Source organism: Nicotiana tomentosiformis, chromosome 4 (genome assembly GCF_000390325.3).
Source record: "Nicotiana tomentosiformis chromosome 4, ASM39032v3, whole genome shotgun sequence".
Lineage (NCBI taxonomy): Eukaryota > Viridiplantae > Streptophyta > Magnoliopsida > Solanales > Solanaceae > Nicotiana > Nicotiana tomentosiformis.
Window position 1 is genome coordinate 113,552,029 of NC_090815.1, and position 16,674 is coordinate 113,568,702.

The following is a 16,674-nucleotide window of genomic DNA, read 5'->3' on the forward strand; positions in this document are numbered from 1 at the left end:
GAAACTCCATACTCAGAATAATATAAATGCGCTAATTATAAGATTCTCTTGATGAATTACTCAAATCGAACTATTGTCTGTAATAGAGACGGGGCTAGGACTTGAAATTTATAGGTTCGACCGAACTCGTACCTCATACACTAGTTTCGCCCCTGGTCTTAATATATTCTAATTGTTGATTACCCTTCTTGTGGAGAACACGTTTGGCTGTGGAATTGCAAGATAAAGCTGCCCAAACATAAAATGCATGATCATATGTGGTTTGTTGTTTCCTTAATGTAAAATCAGTTTTATAATGTTGTCGACAAAAGGAGAGCTTGTCTTTGCATGTTAGATTGCATTAGCACTAAGTAAAGAGAGTATACAAATGATTAAGTTAATTTAAATTAATAGAATGGAGAATATTCCCAAGGTCAGTTTTTTTAGTTGAGGGAAGTTGAGGTAGTTTTCTTTGTTGGCAGTTATTTCCTGTTTTGTCATGTTAAAACACAGTATAGTGGAGACTAACATGCAGTCTGGCTTGGCTCTCTGTTACTTTGTTATCGTCCTTCATTTGTAGATAAAGTTAACACTGGCACTTGCCCCCATTGTTTCAAAGCTAGTAGTAGGTTCCATGTGATGAGTACGATAAAGTCATAAAGAAGAGCTACCATTACTTGTTATCTTTCTTTCTTTCTATTATCTGGGACTCTATGAAGGGAGACAAGTCGACACTACCTACACAATAAAATGCCCAGTTTTTTTTCCTTTTTCTATTCATTCAATACCGTCCCATTTCTGAAACGTTTAAAATATGGGGGCTAGTGTTAGTGTGGGGACGTGGGAAATTGTGTGTGTGTGTGGGGGGGGGGGGGGGGGGGGGGGGGGGTAAAGCCTTACTATTGGAGATGCAGAGAATTATTTTCTAAGGGAACAACTGAACCAGAATTACCCAAATACATGTTTGTGTTGGTAAGAGATAGCAAGTACGCGACAAAAAAAAGTCTGAGATATGTGCGAGCTGACCTAAGACATTACTATTATCAAACGAAAATTGTTAAACAAACAGAGCTTGTCCTTGAATGGTGCATGTCTTGGTGGAGCAGGTGTTTTACAAGTCGAATCTGAATCATCTACATTGTAAGCTATATCAAATTGGATGGTGTAGATTGACCACCCAGAATCACTCAAGTGAATGGTACAATTTCGTTAACCAGAAAAAGAAATTTCAAAACGAAAAAAGAATACCACGACCGACCCAAACTACTAAAATTAATATGCAAAAAGATAAAGATAACAAAAACGCATATATTAAATAATATTGGTTTACGCAAAGGAATCCCACTATGATCTCAAGAAGTCACACAGTTTCGCATTATATCTCAACCCCAACACACGCTCTCAATTGTCTATAACGGATCTTTGTACATAAATAGCCAGTCCAATCTTCCCTTCCCTTGCAATTTTGTGCCTATTTTTAAATGGGAGTCAAATCAATCAACCATGATAGAAGAAAAATGGAGCAATAAATGAATCTCAGGTAGCCAAACTAAAAGCATTTGTTTATAACGAACAAAGTAGATAGCAACTAACATGCCAATTCAACACAACAGTTCGTTATCTGCTAGCATGCAGTGCATGGGAAGCAAATCTTGTGGGGGAATAGATAGCCAACTTATATACATATTATCACCACTTTCTTCTGTTTCATAATGGAGCAGCCATCTCGCCTTCCTGTAACGTTCTTTAGTCTTCTCCATCTCTGGAGTCAAAAACTTTTTAAGTCCTATTATTCTATTGAGTTTGCTGAAGAGATTATATGGCCCTCTTTGAAATCCACAAGGCATTCTTACAGGTTAACTGGAGGACTTCCCTGAAATGGAAACAAGAAACTTCATTCAGGGCTCTATACTCATGAAAGGAGCTCCAGTGAAAAAAATAACCATAACGCGTTAATCTGAAGGAAGAACAATGTGCTAATTGAAATAGCTCTCACCTTGAACAAAAGATCATGAGCAATATGTTCCCAAGGTAATGATATAGACATCAAGCAGCACTTAAGGGGGATCATTCCTTCATCTCGGGTAGCAGAAGCAGCAGCATATGCATGCTTTGCTGCCTCTGATGCAACTGATGCAGCTCGTCGCACAACAGCACTGAAGCTTAATCCTTTTCTAGAGTCGTTATCTACAGATTGATGGCTGAACTCCTGCTTGCTTTGATCTGATACACAGAGAAGTAAAAGCACGATTATTAACTTTGCAGAAGGCCTAAACAGATTAATCAATATTAGGGCATATAATATTCATTACTTCGGCTGGAAGAATAAATTAAACAGTTTAATACATTTGATTGCAGCTGAAGTGAACAATTACAGTTGCAACATTGATTTGTATTAAAAGAAAATCTTCTAGCTCAAAAAAACGACAGCATAAATGGACTGCCCCACTAAAATGCATCAAAGTTGCAAGAGTGTCATGCATACTAGCACAATATTCAGGTTTCTCTAATATTCTAAGAAATTATCCCAATAGAATCTAATTACTGGCCTGTTTGAGTTATTGAATCAACTGAGCAAAATTGAGAAGATATAATAAATTACTCTTCAAGTAATTAACCAACCACCAAGTTTATAACAAGAAATCAAATGACATAGCCCCACAAAGAGAGATCAAATTTTGTGGTACGATATGATGAAGCGGTAACTGTTTTTCAGTTTACCTACAACACCAGACACAGCTACTTCAACTTCCCCACGTCCTCCAGGGCCTTTCATGTAAATCCTGTCAGTTTTCCCAACAGAATGAAGGGAGAGAAGGCTCCCAAATCCAGACCTTCCAGCTGTGATCAAACATAAAAGGAGTTAACAATCAGATTACCAGAATTCATTTTCCACTTAACTGCCATAAACACAGGACTGGGAAATCAACCTGCAACTGAAATTTAATCATTTACTATATCAACTCTTTCACTTAAAAATCAGCATTAGAGCTGTGATTGTGACATCAACCCCTTAAATGATCACACACACACACACACCCCCCCTCCCCAAACCCCCCAAAAAAAAATCCTAATCTTTGTTTTGAGAAAGTACTCCCCCATCCTAATTGATGTGAGACTTCCTATTTTGATGCAGTTCTACAAAAAAAAAATTAGACAAGTAAGCAACCAACTTTACTATAAGAAGAAGACAACCACTAAGATAATGCAATACATTGCAGAAAGGGTACCCATTCCACCAATTATATTATTTTTCCAACTTTTAAAAGTCTCAAGAGTTTGAAAAACTTTTACAGATGAATTTAAAATTCGATGCAATGTTTCATTCATTAAATTATCTTTTCAACTAGTACCACTTTTGATGGCAAAGAGAGGATCGAAGATCGTAAGGTCATATTATGAAATGCAATCCTCACAATGTTCCCTATCAGTTTCACACCAGAGCAATCTTGTCTTAGTTGCTACACAGGTCATTTTGGTCTACAAACAAGTGCAAGAGGAACATGCAAAGTGGAAAAGGTCTATGGTTCATCATTTCACGTTTAAAATTGATTAGGCAGCATAACTGAAAGAAACGACAAACAATTAGTGAAAATGAAGACCACGTGTTGAAATAGCAGGTTTACCATCATATGCATCTCGGACCATTTGGTAGCTAACGAAGCCTGAGAAAAGAGTGATCTGGAATCACATTACAAACGGTCAAGAATCCAACAACTTCACGCTACTAAATTTTCATGAGAACTACGATTATACGATAAATACAAAATAAAGTCAATGTCGAACAAATGAGGACCTGAAAATACATTGTCAAGAAGCTTGCAAGCAAGAGAAAACATAATCAAAAAACTCTTTCAAACATTTGAAAAAGCAAAATGTAAGTGCTTAATTTTAAGCTGTGCAAGTGAAAGGAAATATGATTGTAGAGAGGGCGGTCGGTAAGACGTCAAATTAGGACAGACGACCAAATACATCATCCCTAAAGGGAAATTTTTGGGAAGCCAAGCAGCCCAAAGACGATATATTCTATTTACCTCATAAAAAAGCATCATCATTGGGTTGCTTGGCTTCTCTAAAGTTTTCCTTTAGGAGGCAGGTAAATAGATGAACACTTTTGCATGATTAATAGAAGTGACTGTCAACAACAACAACAACAAACCAGTATAATCCCACTAATGGGGTCTGGGGAGGGTAGTGTGTACGCAGACCTTACCCCTACCCTGGGGTAGAGAGGCTGTTTCCGATAGACCCTCGGCTCCCTCCTTTCAAGAACTCCCCACCTAGCTCTTGGGGTAACTCGAACTCACAACCTCTTGGTTGGAAGTGGAGTGTGCTTACCACTAGAGCAACCCACTCTTGTCTGTCTGTCAATTATATAAATTACACAAGTTTCCATTTCTTTAACAAATAATAGAGTAGAATTCAAAATGTTGTAATTCAATTTTACATCATGTCATTACTGTTAGTTTATAGCATGTATATAGTGTAGTATTGTCCCACATTGGTAGAAGAGTAGTATGTCCTTGTATAGTATAGCTATAAATAAGGACCTCTTGTATTGTATTGTTCATCCAATATCAATAACACATTTTCTCCCGTGCCTTCTCACATGGTATCAGAGCATTAGTGAGAAAAGATCGCTGTGCATAAATTCCAGCGATTCCGGGAAAGAGAAATCATTATTTTTTAAGGTTGTTTTCTATCTGCTTCATTTCTATCAGTGTTGTGCAAAATCCAACACTACCACGAGAGTCGTCACTGTCCGGCGACCAAACCCCAGTGAAAAACTCCGGCAGAAGCAGCCTCACGCGCCTCCACGCGCCACCAGAAGCTCACGCGCGTGAGCTCACGCGCCGGCGCGTACGACCACTTCCGGCCATTTTTTGAAAATCTTCCTTCAGAACAGTTGGGTCGCCTGGTAATTCCGATCCTACCCCTACTGTTTTCATTTCATTCCGACAACTTTGAGTTTTTTCCGGCAGCTACAGTACTATTCCGACAGCTACAGTAGATTCCGGCAGCTACAGTTTTTCAGTATTCTGTTTCTGTTTTTCCGTACACTGTTTCAGTGGATTACAGTTGATTCTTTCTACTATTTGGTAATAATTTGCAACAATGTCTTTGGGATTTGATGCTTTTGGGTCTAGAAACATGAGTTCTGGAAGCTCTAGTGCTATTATTACCTCGGAACCTTTAATGGGAGGTTCAAACTACTTAGCTTGGGCTTCATCTGTCGAGTTATGGTGTAGAGGTCAAGGTGTTCAAGATCATCTAATCAAACAGTCTAGCGATGGAAATGAAAAGACAATAGCACTTTGGGCAAAAATCGATGCTCAGTTATGTAGCATCTTGTGGCGATCTATTGATTCCAAGTTGATGCCCTTGTTTCGTCCATTCCAGACATGTTATTTGGTTTGGGCAAAGGCACGCACCTTATACACTAATGACATATCTCGCTTCTATGATGTGATATCACGGATGACAAACTTAAAGAAGCAGGAATTGGATATGTCTACTTACTTGGGTCAAGTACAGGCAGTCATGGAGGAATTTGAGAAGTTGATGCCAGTTTCTACTAGTGTGGAAAAACAACAAGAGCAGCGACAGAAGATGTTTCTCGTTCTTACCCTCGCTGGACTTCCTAATGATCTTGATTCAGTACGCGACCAGATTTTGGCTAGTCCGTCTGTCCCGACAGTTGATGAATTATTCTCTCGATTACTCCGCCTTGCTGCAGCACCAAGTCCACCAGTGATCTCATCACAGATACTTGATTCCTCTGTTCTTGCATCCCAGACAATGGATGTTCGGGCATCTCAAACTATGGAGCATAGACGAGGAGGAGGTCGTTTTGGAAGATCTAGACCCAAGTGTTCTTATTGTCACAAACTTGGACACACTCGTGAAATGTGCTATTCCTTACATGGTCGTCCACCCAAAAATGCTTACATTGCTCAGACCGAGACTCCAGGTAACCAAGGATTTTCTTTATCTAAAGAAGAATATAATGAGCTCCTTCAGTATCGAGCAAGTAAGCAGACATCTCCACAAGTAGCCTCAGTTGCTCAGACTGATACTTCTGTTTCTGGTAATTCTTTTGCTTATGTTTCCCAGTCTAGCACTCTTGGCCTATGGGTCATGGACTCCGGCGCTTCTGATCACATATCTGGTAATATATCACTTTTGTCAAATATTGTATATTCACAGTCTCTTCCCACTGTTACTTTAGCCAATGGATGTCAAACTAAGGCAAAAGGAGTTGGACAAGCTAATCCCTTGTCTTCTATCACCCTAGATTCCGTTCTTTATGTCCCTGGCTGTCCTTTTAGTCTTGCATCTGTTAGTCGTTTGACTCGTGCCCTCCATTGTGGTATATATTTTATTGACGATTCTTTTATTATGCAGGACCGCAGTACGGGACAGACAATTGGTACAGGACGTGAATCAGAAGGCCTTTACTATCTTAACTCACTCAGTCCTTCCACAACATGTCTAGTTACAGATCCTCCAGATCTAATCCACAGACGTTTAGGACATCCGAGTTTATCCAAACTTCAAAAGATGGTGCCTAGTTTATCTAGTTTGTCTATATTAGATTGTGAGTCGTGTCAACTTGGGAAGCATACCCGAGCCTCCTTTTCGCGTAGTGTTGAGAGTCATGCAGAGTCTGTCTTCTCCTTAGTTCATTCTGATATATGGGGTCCTAGTAGAGTCAGTTCATCCTTGAGATTTCGTTATTTTGTCAGTTTCATTGATGATTATTCAAGATGTACTTGGCTTTTCTTAATGAAAGATCGTTCTGAGTTATTTTCTATATTCCAGAGTTTCTGTGCTGAAATCAAAAACCAATTTGGTGTTTCTATTCGCATTTTTCGCAGTGATAATGCCTTAGAATATTTATCTTCTCAATTTCAGCAGTTTATGACTTCTCAGGGAATTATTCATCAGACATCTTGTCCTTATACCCCTCAGCAAAATGAGGTTGCTGAGAGAAAGAATAGGCACCTTATTGAGACTGCTCGCACACTTCTAATTGAATCTCGTGTTCCGTTGCGTTTTTGGGGCGATGTAGTTCTCACAGCTTGTTATTTGATTAATCGGATGCCTTCATCTCCCATCAAGAATCAGATTCCGCATTCAGTATTGTTTCCCCAGTCACCCTTATACTCTCTTCCATCTCGTGTTTTTGGAAGCACGTGTTTTGTTCATAACCTAGCCCCTGGGAAAGATAAGTTAGCTCCTCATGCTCTCAAGTGTGTCTTCCTTGGTTATTCTCGTGTTCAAAAGGGATATCGTTGTTATTCTCCAGATCTTCGTAGGTACTTTATGTCAGCTGACGTCACATTTTTTGAGTCTAAACCTTTCTTTACCTCTGTTGACCACCATGATATATCTGAGGTCTTACCTATACCGACCTTTGAGGAGTTTACTATAGCTCCTCCTCTACCTTCGACCACAGAGGTTTCATCCATACCAACCGTTGAGGAGTCTAGTGTTGTTCCCCCTAGTTCCCCAGCCACAGGAATACCACTCTTGACTTATCATCGTCGTTTGCGTCTTCCATCAGGCCCAACTGGTTCTCGTCCTGCACCTGACCCTGCTCCTGCTGCGGACCCTGCTCCTAGTACACCGATTGCACTTCGGAAAGGTATACGGACCACACTTAACCCTAATCCTCATTATGTCGGTTTGAGCTATCATCGTCTGTCATCTCCCCATTATGCTTTTATATCTTCTTTGTCCTTGGTTTCCATCCCTAAGTCTACAGGTGAAGCGTTGTCTCATCCAGGATGGCGACAGGCTATGAGTGACGAGATGTCTGCTTTACATACAAGTGGTACTTGGGAGCTTGTTCCTCTTCCCTCAGGTAAATCTACTGTTGGTTGTCGTTGGGTTTATGCAGTCAAAGTTGGTCCCGATGGACAGATTGATCGACTTAAGGCCCGTCTTGTTGCCAAAGGATATACTCAGATATTTGGGCTCGATTACAGTGATACCTTCTCTCCCGTGGCTAAAGTGGCTTCAGTCCGCCTTTTTCTATCCATGGCTGCGGTTCGTCATTGGCCCCTCTATCAGCTGGACATTAAAAATGCCTTTCTTCACGGTGATCTTGAGGATGAGGTTTATATGGAGCAACCACCTGGTTTTGTTGCTCAGGGGGAGTCTCGTGGCCTTGTATGTCGCTTGCGTCGGTCACTTTATGGTCTAAAGCAGTCTCCTCGAGCCTGGTTTGGTAAGTTCAGCACGGTTATCCAGGAGTTTGGCATGATTCGTAGTGAAGCTGATCACTCTGTGTTTTATCGGCACTCTGCTTCAAGTCTCTGTATTTATCTGGTAGTCTATGTTGATGATATTGTTATTACTGGCAATGATCAGGATGGTATTACCAATCTGAAGCAGCATCTCTTCCAGCACTTCCAAACTAAGGATCTAGGCAGATTGAAGTACTTTCTAGGTATTGAGGTTGCCCAGTCTAGCTCAGATATTGTTATTTCTCAAAGAAAATATGCTTTAGACATTCTTGAGGAGACGGGGATGATAGGTTGCAGACCTGTTGACACTCCGATGGATCCGAATTCTGAACTTATGCCAGGACAGGGGGAGCCGCTTAGCGATCCTGCAAGCTATAGGCGGCTGGTTGGAAAATTAAATTATCTCACAGTGACTAGACCCGACATTTCTTATCCTGTGAGTGTTGTAAGTCAGTTTATGAATTCTCCCTGTGATAGTCATTGGGATGCAGTTGTCCGCATTATTCGATATATAAAATCGGCTCCAGGCAAAGGGTTACTCTTTGAGGATCGAGGTCATGAGCAGATCATTGGATACTCAGATGCTGATTGGGCAGGATCACCTTCTGATAGACGTTCTACGTCTGGATATTGTGTTTTAGTAGGAGGAAATTTGGTGTCCTGGAAGAGCAAGAAACAGAATGTAGTTGCTCGGTCTAGTGCAGAAGCAGAATATCGAGCAATGGCTATGGCAACATGTGAGCTAGTCTGGACCAAACAATTGCTCAAGGAGTTGAAATTTGGTGAAATCAGTCGGATGGAACTTGTGTGCGATAATCAAGTTGCCCTTCATATTGCATCAAATCCGGTGTTCCATGAGAGAACTAAACACATTGAGATTGATTGTCACTTCGTCAGAGAAAAGATACTTTCATGAGAGATTGCTACAAAGTTTGTGAGGTCGAATGATCAACTTGCAGATATTTTCACCAAGTCCCTCACTGGTCCTCGTATTGGTTATATATGTAACAAGCACGGTACATATGATTTGTATGCACCTGCTTGAGGGGGAGTGTTAGTTTACAGCATGTATATAGTGTAGTATTGTCCCACATTGGTAGAAGAGTAGTATGTCCTTGTATAGTATAGCTATAAATAAGGACCTCTTGTATTGTATTGTATTGTTCATCCAATATCAATAACACATTTTCTCCCGTGCCTTCTCACAATTACAAACTAAAAGCACCAAAGCAAGAATTACAGATGCTATTCACTTCCAAAGAAAATCAATTTCTCGAACCTTTGAAGTTGGTACTTTTCCAGAACTTGTATCACTCTTTGAAGAATTAGCAGGACTGTAGTCATGTTGTTTTCTCTCACTCGGGAATGCAGCCCCATCATGTGCATTTAAAAGTACACAATAGCAGTGATCTACATCTGTCAAGACCTGAAAGAAAGATAATTTGCAATGCTTCTATAGTTGTTGTCACATCAAAAAGTGAGAGAGGAAGTTTGCTCTACCTATTTTTCGTGAGAGTGTTCATTTAAGCAATCATCAGACTAGTCATTTCACAGAATGATGCCTCGGATTTCATGTCTCCTCCCAATTTAATGGGAGAAATCAATCTCTGACAAAATTTAAGCAACATTTGTTCTTTCCCGGAAACTAGTCGGGAAACACAAGAATGAGTATCCCAATGTCATCTATTCTACTGCTCTTTCAGGGTGTCATTCATGGCATCAATTATCTCTTCATATCAAAGTACATTAATTGAAGGATAATGTCAACCTATTGTACCAATGTCTTTAATCATGCTCCGAGGACAACTCAAGTCTTTGAGAATTAAGCAGCAGTACTACTGCTAAGGGGGGTTCACACTCCTGATTTTTTTTTTTGTTGAGAAAAGGTAATTATATAGGTGGCAACAATAGAATCGCCAACATGATTTGCAGGACTCTTTGAGCGTGAAGCAAAAATTGCATTTCATGAAGCATACCATAATTTTCATCATTTAAAACCCCATGGAAGAGAATCACTAGACAATTAGGATCTGGTTGGAAATTACCAGATATTCTTCCCAGCAGAAAAAGAAACCAAAGTAGTAAAATTGCATAAGGTGGATAGAGCAAAATTAGGATAAAAAACATCTTTGGAAGATCAGATACTGCAAATTTCAACTGTCAGCGACTTGAGAGATGCAGCAAAAGCTTCTAGAATTTTGCAACGTCAAACATGAACACAAGCTATAGGTACAGAATTCTGGTATTATCAAATGAAGGTATTTTGAAGTCTGAAACTTCAAAAGATGTCCAAAATGCCTACTCCATTATACTCGGATTACGTGCAAAAATTGTAGCCCACTGTGATCCTTCAAAAGGTTATTGTTTGATTGAAAATCTAATGCAAATGAAATGTTAAGTAAACATGAAAACCAAGAGTGATAAACGGATTACATGCAAAATGGTAGACCACCGTGATCCTTCAAGAGGTAATTGATTGCTTAAACATCTAATGCAAATGAAATGTTAGAGTAAACATGGAAACCAAGAGTGATTAACTGCTCTGATAATCCAAATCCAACAGCCTGAAAAGTATCTGACAATGGGCAACAATCTTTGAACTTCGAAGTTACCAACAAAGTTTCTTGTATGTTATACCTTTCTGTGAGTCACTAAAATATATATTTTACCACATAGCAACTTAACAAAAGTGGTCTGAGAGTAGATGTATTACCACTGCATCAAAAGTGGAATCAAAGTCATCAACTGCAAAACATATCTCTGGGTAGGCAGAGGTTGTTTCTACTTCCTGATTATATATCAATAATGTCATTAGAAGACACTTTAATCAAGCATAAAAGGAGCCATATGGATCTCTAGATGTTAGAAATACTTGCCTTCCTTGAGTCCAAGTGAAAATTGATACGACTTGGAGACGCATAGACAGTTTTGATAACCTGAAAAAGTATAGAAATAAAAGATAAAACCAGATTTGCTGTTCACTAATGTGAATCTTTGAGGAAAGAAAACCAAAATAGAATGAGCCAAGCACCCAACATGTCACAAAGATTCTACTTGGCTTGCTACAGCAATAAAAGTGGGAGCAGGTTTTATTAAACAACTACTGCTTGAATAGTAATTCAAATCAGAGTAATATGAGCACTAATATGAAATTTCTGATCTGCCTACTTGCCTTGTATATAGGAGATAATGGTCTGTCTTTGCCAGTTTGGTAATTCTTAAGGACCTGCTGACTACACCAACCAAAGAAAAAAAAGGGAAAAGGGAAAAAACCATTAAAGAGAATACTAAAAGTTTGCTAAGCTTTAGCTGATACAATAAACACCTGATTAAACAACACCGAACATCCTGGCAAAAGTTAAATTAACAGCAGAAGTTCCTCTTTTATCAAAAGCCAAATAACAGGAATATTTTGAGAAGATACTCAAAAAATTTATAGGCGTTATTCTGAAGATTCCCTTATTAACGAGAGTTCATGAATAACTCGAGTCACACAAACTCTCTCTCTCATAAAACACAGCGTACAGTCAAAGAGATATCACAACCATGTGAAATAGAACATTAGACAGCCCATCATGGAACAAAGAGAAATAAGCAATAGTACCTACAAATTGCCACCGTCACACTAAAAGAAGTTTGAGCAATTAAGTTCAAGTAAAAGGAGCGCCTCCAATCAACATCTGATGAACTTGCGCCAGTCAAGTCATCCAACTGCCAGGAAGATAATGAACAATAGAAATTTGTCACCTTTGGAAACATCTTATATCATCTATTATATTCTGACAAAGGTAAATAACTAACTGTTTTTTATCAATCTCACCTTTAGCATAACCACAATCAAATATAAAGTTAAACAAAAAATCAATTGTCTTAATTCATTCATCTTTCTTAACACTCGATTATCCAAGCAACGAAGCTAGAGAAACCATCATCTCTTTCAATTACATAATTTCTATATCTATTGTCAAAAAAAAATTCTTAACATCAAAATGTGTCATCAATGTTGGAGTGAAGAATATGTCCTTTAGATAATATCAACCCAGGCCCAGGATGCCCATGAATAATAAAACTTGAAGATAAGAAGAAAAGTGAGCGTGAAATCTGGATGAAATATTATCTGATCACTGTATCTTACATTTTTCATATCAGAATTTGGCACTTTGCATTACTTAATCAGTTAATAAAATATATATCATGTAAGCAAGTAGAAGATGTTAAACCATAAATTTAGAGAACTTGAGAACCTATACCTTTCCTAAAATATAATTCCTCATTGGTGCTATATAAGTAGGTACTTAAAACGAAAGTGGGACAGTAGTTCAAAACGAATAGAAAAGGAAAATCTACATCATTCTGCAGGATGAAGAATGTCAAGTCCTTTTAGTGTGGCATGATCTTAAAACACAAATAGATGGAAAGTCCTCACAGCATACTGCCACATCCACAAATGTTCTGCAATGCTCAGTTGCTCACTGGCTCCCGGTCAAAAACATAACCAGGATAAGATCTCCAAAGTCTATGTCCCCAAGTAACATATGGACCAAATAAAAAGATAACCAACAAAGAGAAATCATCAGAAAAATTGAATGAGCTCTTACTGACATGCTTTTCTGACTACTAATCAGCAAACTAGGCTACAGCTTTTTGACGAACTTGCGAAATTCTAGTATTTCTATCTATCAGTTGCAAATTGATCAACCATCAACCACTATTTAGAAAGGAGTCAAGGACTACTGCTACATTGCCTATTTTGAAAGAAGACAACTCATCTTATCATGCAAAACCAAAATATAGGAACACCTTACCGCCACTCCTCCAAGTAGCATTTGGCAACAGTAACTTTTTTTTTTTGCAACTGTTAATCAAGATGTAGGGCATCCATCCAACATCTAACCCTTTTCAAATCATAGATGTAATTTTCCAGTCCCATATACTTGGATTAAAGTCTCTATTTCAGGCTTAATCCAGAATCTTGAAGTACCTTGATTTTTTTCTTTAACATATAGATCATCAGAATCGACCTTCATGCATAAGCACTAAAGAAAGTTTAGCGAAACAAGGACAAATTATAATCCATCTTAACCGTTAGGCTGTGAAATTTCTTAAAATCCAAATTAAACTAAGTCCGGATAACTAAAGAAGAAAATCGAAGTGAAATCTAAAACCCTTCAATTACATGAAAGACTAAGCTTGATGATTAGTACAAATTTCCAAGCTTATTGAACTGTATAGATCATCACATTCTAGTGAATATACAGCACACATTCAAATGATTGACACCTTAAATGGAAGGAAGTACTTCAATATGCATGTGACGGAATCTGAATGAAAAACTTGTGTCGCTTTTACCTTAGGTGCCCACCTGCGTACAAAGTATGGCGAGTTCACAGATTCATCTTCATTTGACCCGTGATTCTGCAAATGCTACACCAAAATATATCCTCATAGTAATTCAATTTCAGTAAACTGTTGTTCAGATTCAGCAGGTTGCACCTAAAAACTCTATAACAAGGAGAAAATGATAAGAAGTGTACCAATTTTTTAACAAAAAATACAAGATCGTCTTCCTGACGACCCCTAGACTCCCTGCCACGAATGAAATACACGTCCATAATGTCATGCCAGAAAACGGGATCTGTTTCAACATCCGATGTTTCTTCATCTTCCACTATGGTTTTCCCTAACATCTTTGAATTCTTTTTCACCATACATAGCAAATCAGACCTGCATGGAGTTTGAATTTGAGAAGGCATTTAACACAAATAGAAGCAAACAGTATAACACCCTTCACTTCCCCTATCATACTCTTACGCAATTCACATATAACGTATCACATAAACCTAGAAAATAAAGAAAAAACCCACTGATGAGGAGCAAAACAAAGCCATTTTGAACCTTTCATATTAATCATTCAACGCCGATCAGCTGAAAGAAAAGCCTCACCATCATTTCATTTCCAAAGGAAGTTGAAACTATATTGACTTGAAAACATGGTAATGCATGCCAGAAACTTGTTATCTACTTACCCAATATCAAGAGTAAGTGCCAAAATCAGAAGTTGATACTTCACAAGGCAATTTGATAAGCAACCGTAAGCATCTTAGGAATCGTTACATTGTGAAATTTAACTTGGCAGATTCATAACTTCATTCAATTGACAAAATAAACGTGAAAGCCTATCAACTCCAGCTACTTGAACCTCCAACTAAGGATTTCATTTCAGCGACATAAGAAAATGAAAAAGATCAACAAGACAAACTTCAACTCCTAATGGTTAACTCCTAATTCAGCATCCTCCCATCGGTAATGCTATTCAAATCAATTTAGCAGGTTCATTATTTCTTCAATAACCAACATAATCGCAAAATCTTCTGTCTCAGGCTACTTATATATTGTCTAATCCAAATAGAGATTTCAACAGCACAAATTTCAACTCCTAACTCAGTGCCTTCACAATCATAATGCTAGTCAAATAAATTTAGCAAGTTAATATTTCTCCAAAAACTAACATAACCCAAAAGTTTCCAAATAGGGATTTCGACCACACAAAACTTCAGCTCCTAACTCAGCATCTTTGTAATCCGTAATGCAAGTCAAATGAATTTAGCAACAACAACAAACAACAACCCAGTATAATCCCACTAGTGGGGTCTGGGGAGGTTAGTTTGTACACAGACCTTACCCCTACCCTAGAGTAGAGAGGCTTTTTCCGATAGACCCTCGGCTTGTAATAACATAAACATAAAACATTCTGAATCTCATAGCTACTTGTACGTTGTGTAATCGAAAATAGGGATTTCAACTGCACAAAATTTCAGCTCCTAACTCAGCGCCTTCCTAATCATAATGCTAGTGAAATCAAGTTCGCAAGTACATTATTTTTTTCGATACAATACATAAAAACAAAAAATCGTCAATCTCTTAGCTACTTATATGTTGTGTAACCCGAATATATTTTTCAAAAGCAAAAAATTTCAATGCAAAACTCTTTGACTCGCCAAAAACTCATTAGTACAAAAAAAAAAACATCACTGTAAATCCTTCGAGACCTAATTATAGAAATAGAATAACAAGAAGTAAAAGAAGAGCTAAAAGTGTTCAAAGTAGACTCACCGACTAGGGGTTTGGGCTCCATCCCCTAGCATTTTCTTCTTCTATAGGTGAAAATTCTCCTCTTAACTACGCAGATTGATATAGCAAACTCCGCCACGCAAATTGATGCTGTTTCTCGACGATTGCGATACGTTTCGAGGAGAACGATGCTTTGGAAGTTGGAGAGTAGGAGGAGGACACCTGTTTTGTGTTGTGTTGTGTTGATCTCAGGAAAGCAGAATAACTTCTTTGTGAATGAAATTCACTAGTATTTTTTTTTATTTTTTTTTGGGGGGGGGGGGGGGGGTACGGGGAGATGTAACTGGAAAAATGTGTTGGAAATGACATTTCAATTTTCAAGTACGGCGTTTCAAGTATATGCCGTAAGGATTTGGGAATTAAGGGCTGGTTATTAAGGGGTGATTAACGGTGGTCGTCTGGTCGAGGGCCAAATTAAAAACAGAAAAAATTTGGAATAGAATTTAAAAAACTAAAAAGTAGGTTAAAATTTGATTTTTTTTTTCTCTCCCCCACATTCAAAGTAGTCGATCTTCTTCTCTCCCTAACTCTCTCAACTAGGACAAAATTTCCCCAAATTTTAATTGATCACCTGCTACATTGTAAGGCGGTTTAATTTTATGAAAATTAAAGTCAAAAGGGTATAACTTTTCATCTATTAGATCATTCCCAAATTACTTATAGGTTGCAAGTCCCTCCTTCCGCAATCGCTATTCACAAGCCCCGAAATGCACTTTGCTCTTCGCGAACGCGACCCAGACCTCCGCGATCACAATTCACAACTCTGTATCAGTTATCAACAACTCAAAAAGGCCTAGAAGTGGTCTGAAACTACCCAAAACTCACCCGAGGTACAAGGGGGCCGTCTAATCAATCTAACAAGTTCACATACTCTATGCAAACTTGTCCAAAGGCTCGAAACACGAATTCCAACACCAAAACCAAGATTTGAAGATCAAATTCAATTTCTTAAACTTTCTTAACTTCCAACTTCGCCGAATGCATTCGAATCATACTTAGACATTTCGGATCACAACCAAACTTTGCACACAAATTTCAATAACAACATGAACCCAACCTCAGTCCCAGTCCCAAAACAACAATACGAGTCCAATAACATCAAACTTAACTATTTATCAAGCTTAAAAATTCTCAAGTTCCTCAAATTACCAACTTCCAACAAATAGAGTCAAAATTTTCTAGGAACCTCCAAATCGAAATCCAAACATATGCTCAAGTCCAAATCACCAACATATTAGAACCATCAAATCATCAATCCGAGTTCGTTTATGTAAAAGTCAAACCTTAATTAATCATTCCAACTTAAAGCTTC

At 38.3% G+C, this 16,674-nt stretch overlaps 1 protein-coding gene across 5 annotated transcripts; it reads right to left on the reverse strand.

Moving 5' to 3' along the window:
• Positions 1-1,486: 1,486 nt before the first annotated feature.
• LOC104085234 (uncharacterized) lies at positions 1,487-15,565 on the reverse strand. 5 transcript variants are annotated; one of them, XM_070200169.1, is made up of 12 exons: positions 15,345-15,565; positions 13,766-13,955; positions 13,581-13,655; positions 11,836-11,942; positions 11,404-11,464; positions 11,108-11,167; positions 10,945-11,019; positions 9,511-9,657; positions 3,606-3,660; positions 2,701-2,820; positions 1,976-2,202; positions 1,487-1,852 (listed from the first exon to the last, which is right to left on the reverse strand). In XM_070200169.1, the coding sequence occupies exons 1-12, from the start codon at positions 15,374-15,376 to the stop codon at positions 1,829-1,831; spliced, it is 1,173 nt and encodes a 390-aa protein (XP_070056270.1). In that variant the 5' UTR covers positions 15,377-15,565; the 3' UTR covers positions 1,487-1,828. The 5 variants fall into 5 exon arrangements, with proteins under 5 accessions (XP_070056270.1, XP_070056271.1, XP_070056272.1 ...); XM_070200170.1 differs by having other exon boundaries at positions 10,945-11,015; positions 11,104-11,167; positions 15,345-15,553; XM_070200171.1 differs by having other exon boundaries at positions 13,581-13,646; positions 15,345-15,546.
• Positions 15,566-16,674: the final 1,109 nt, after the last annotated feature.

Coding starts and splice junctions, on each gene's coding strand:
- LOC104085234 (XM_070200169.1), bottom strand. CDS start 15,376: ATGCTAGGGGATGGAGCCCAAACCCCTAGTCG. Junction 13,656..13,765: donor TATTTTTTGTTAAAAAATTG/GTACACTTCTTA, acceptor ATTTTGGTGTAG/CATTTGCAGAATCACGGGTC. Junction 9,658..10,944: donor ATTCCACTTTTGATGCAGTG/GTAATACATCTA, acceptor TCTTTCTTTCAG/GTCTTGACAGATGTAGATCA.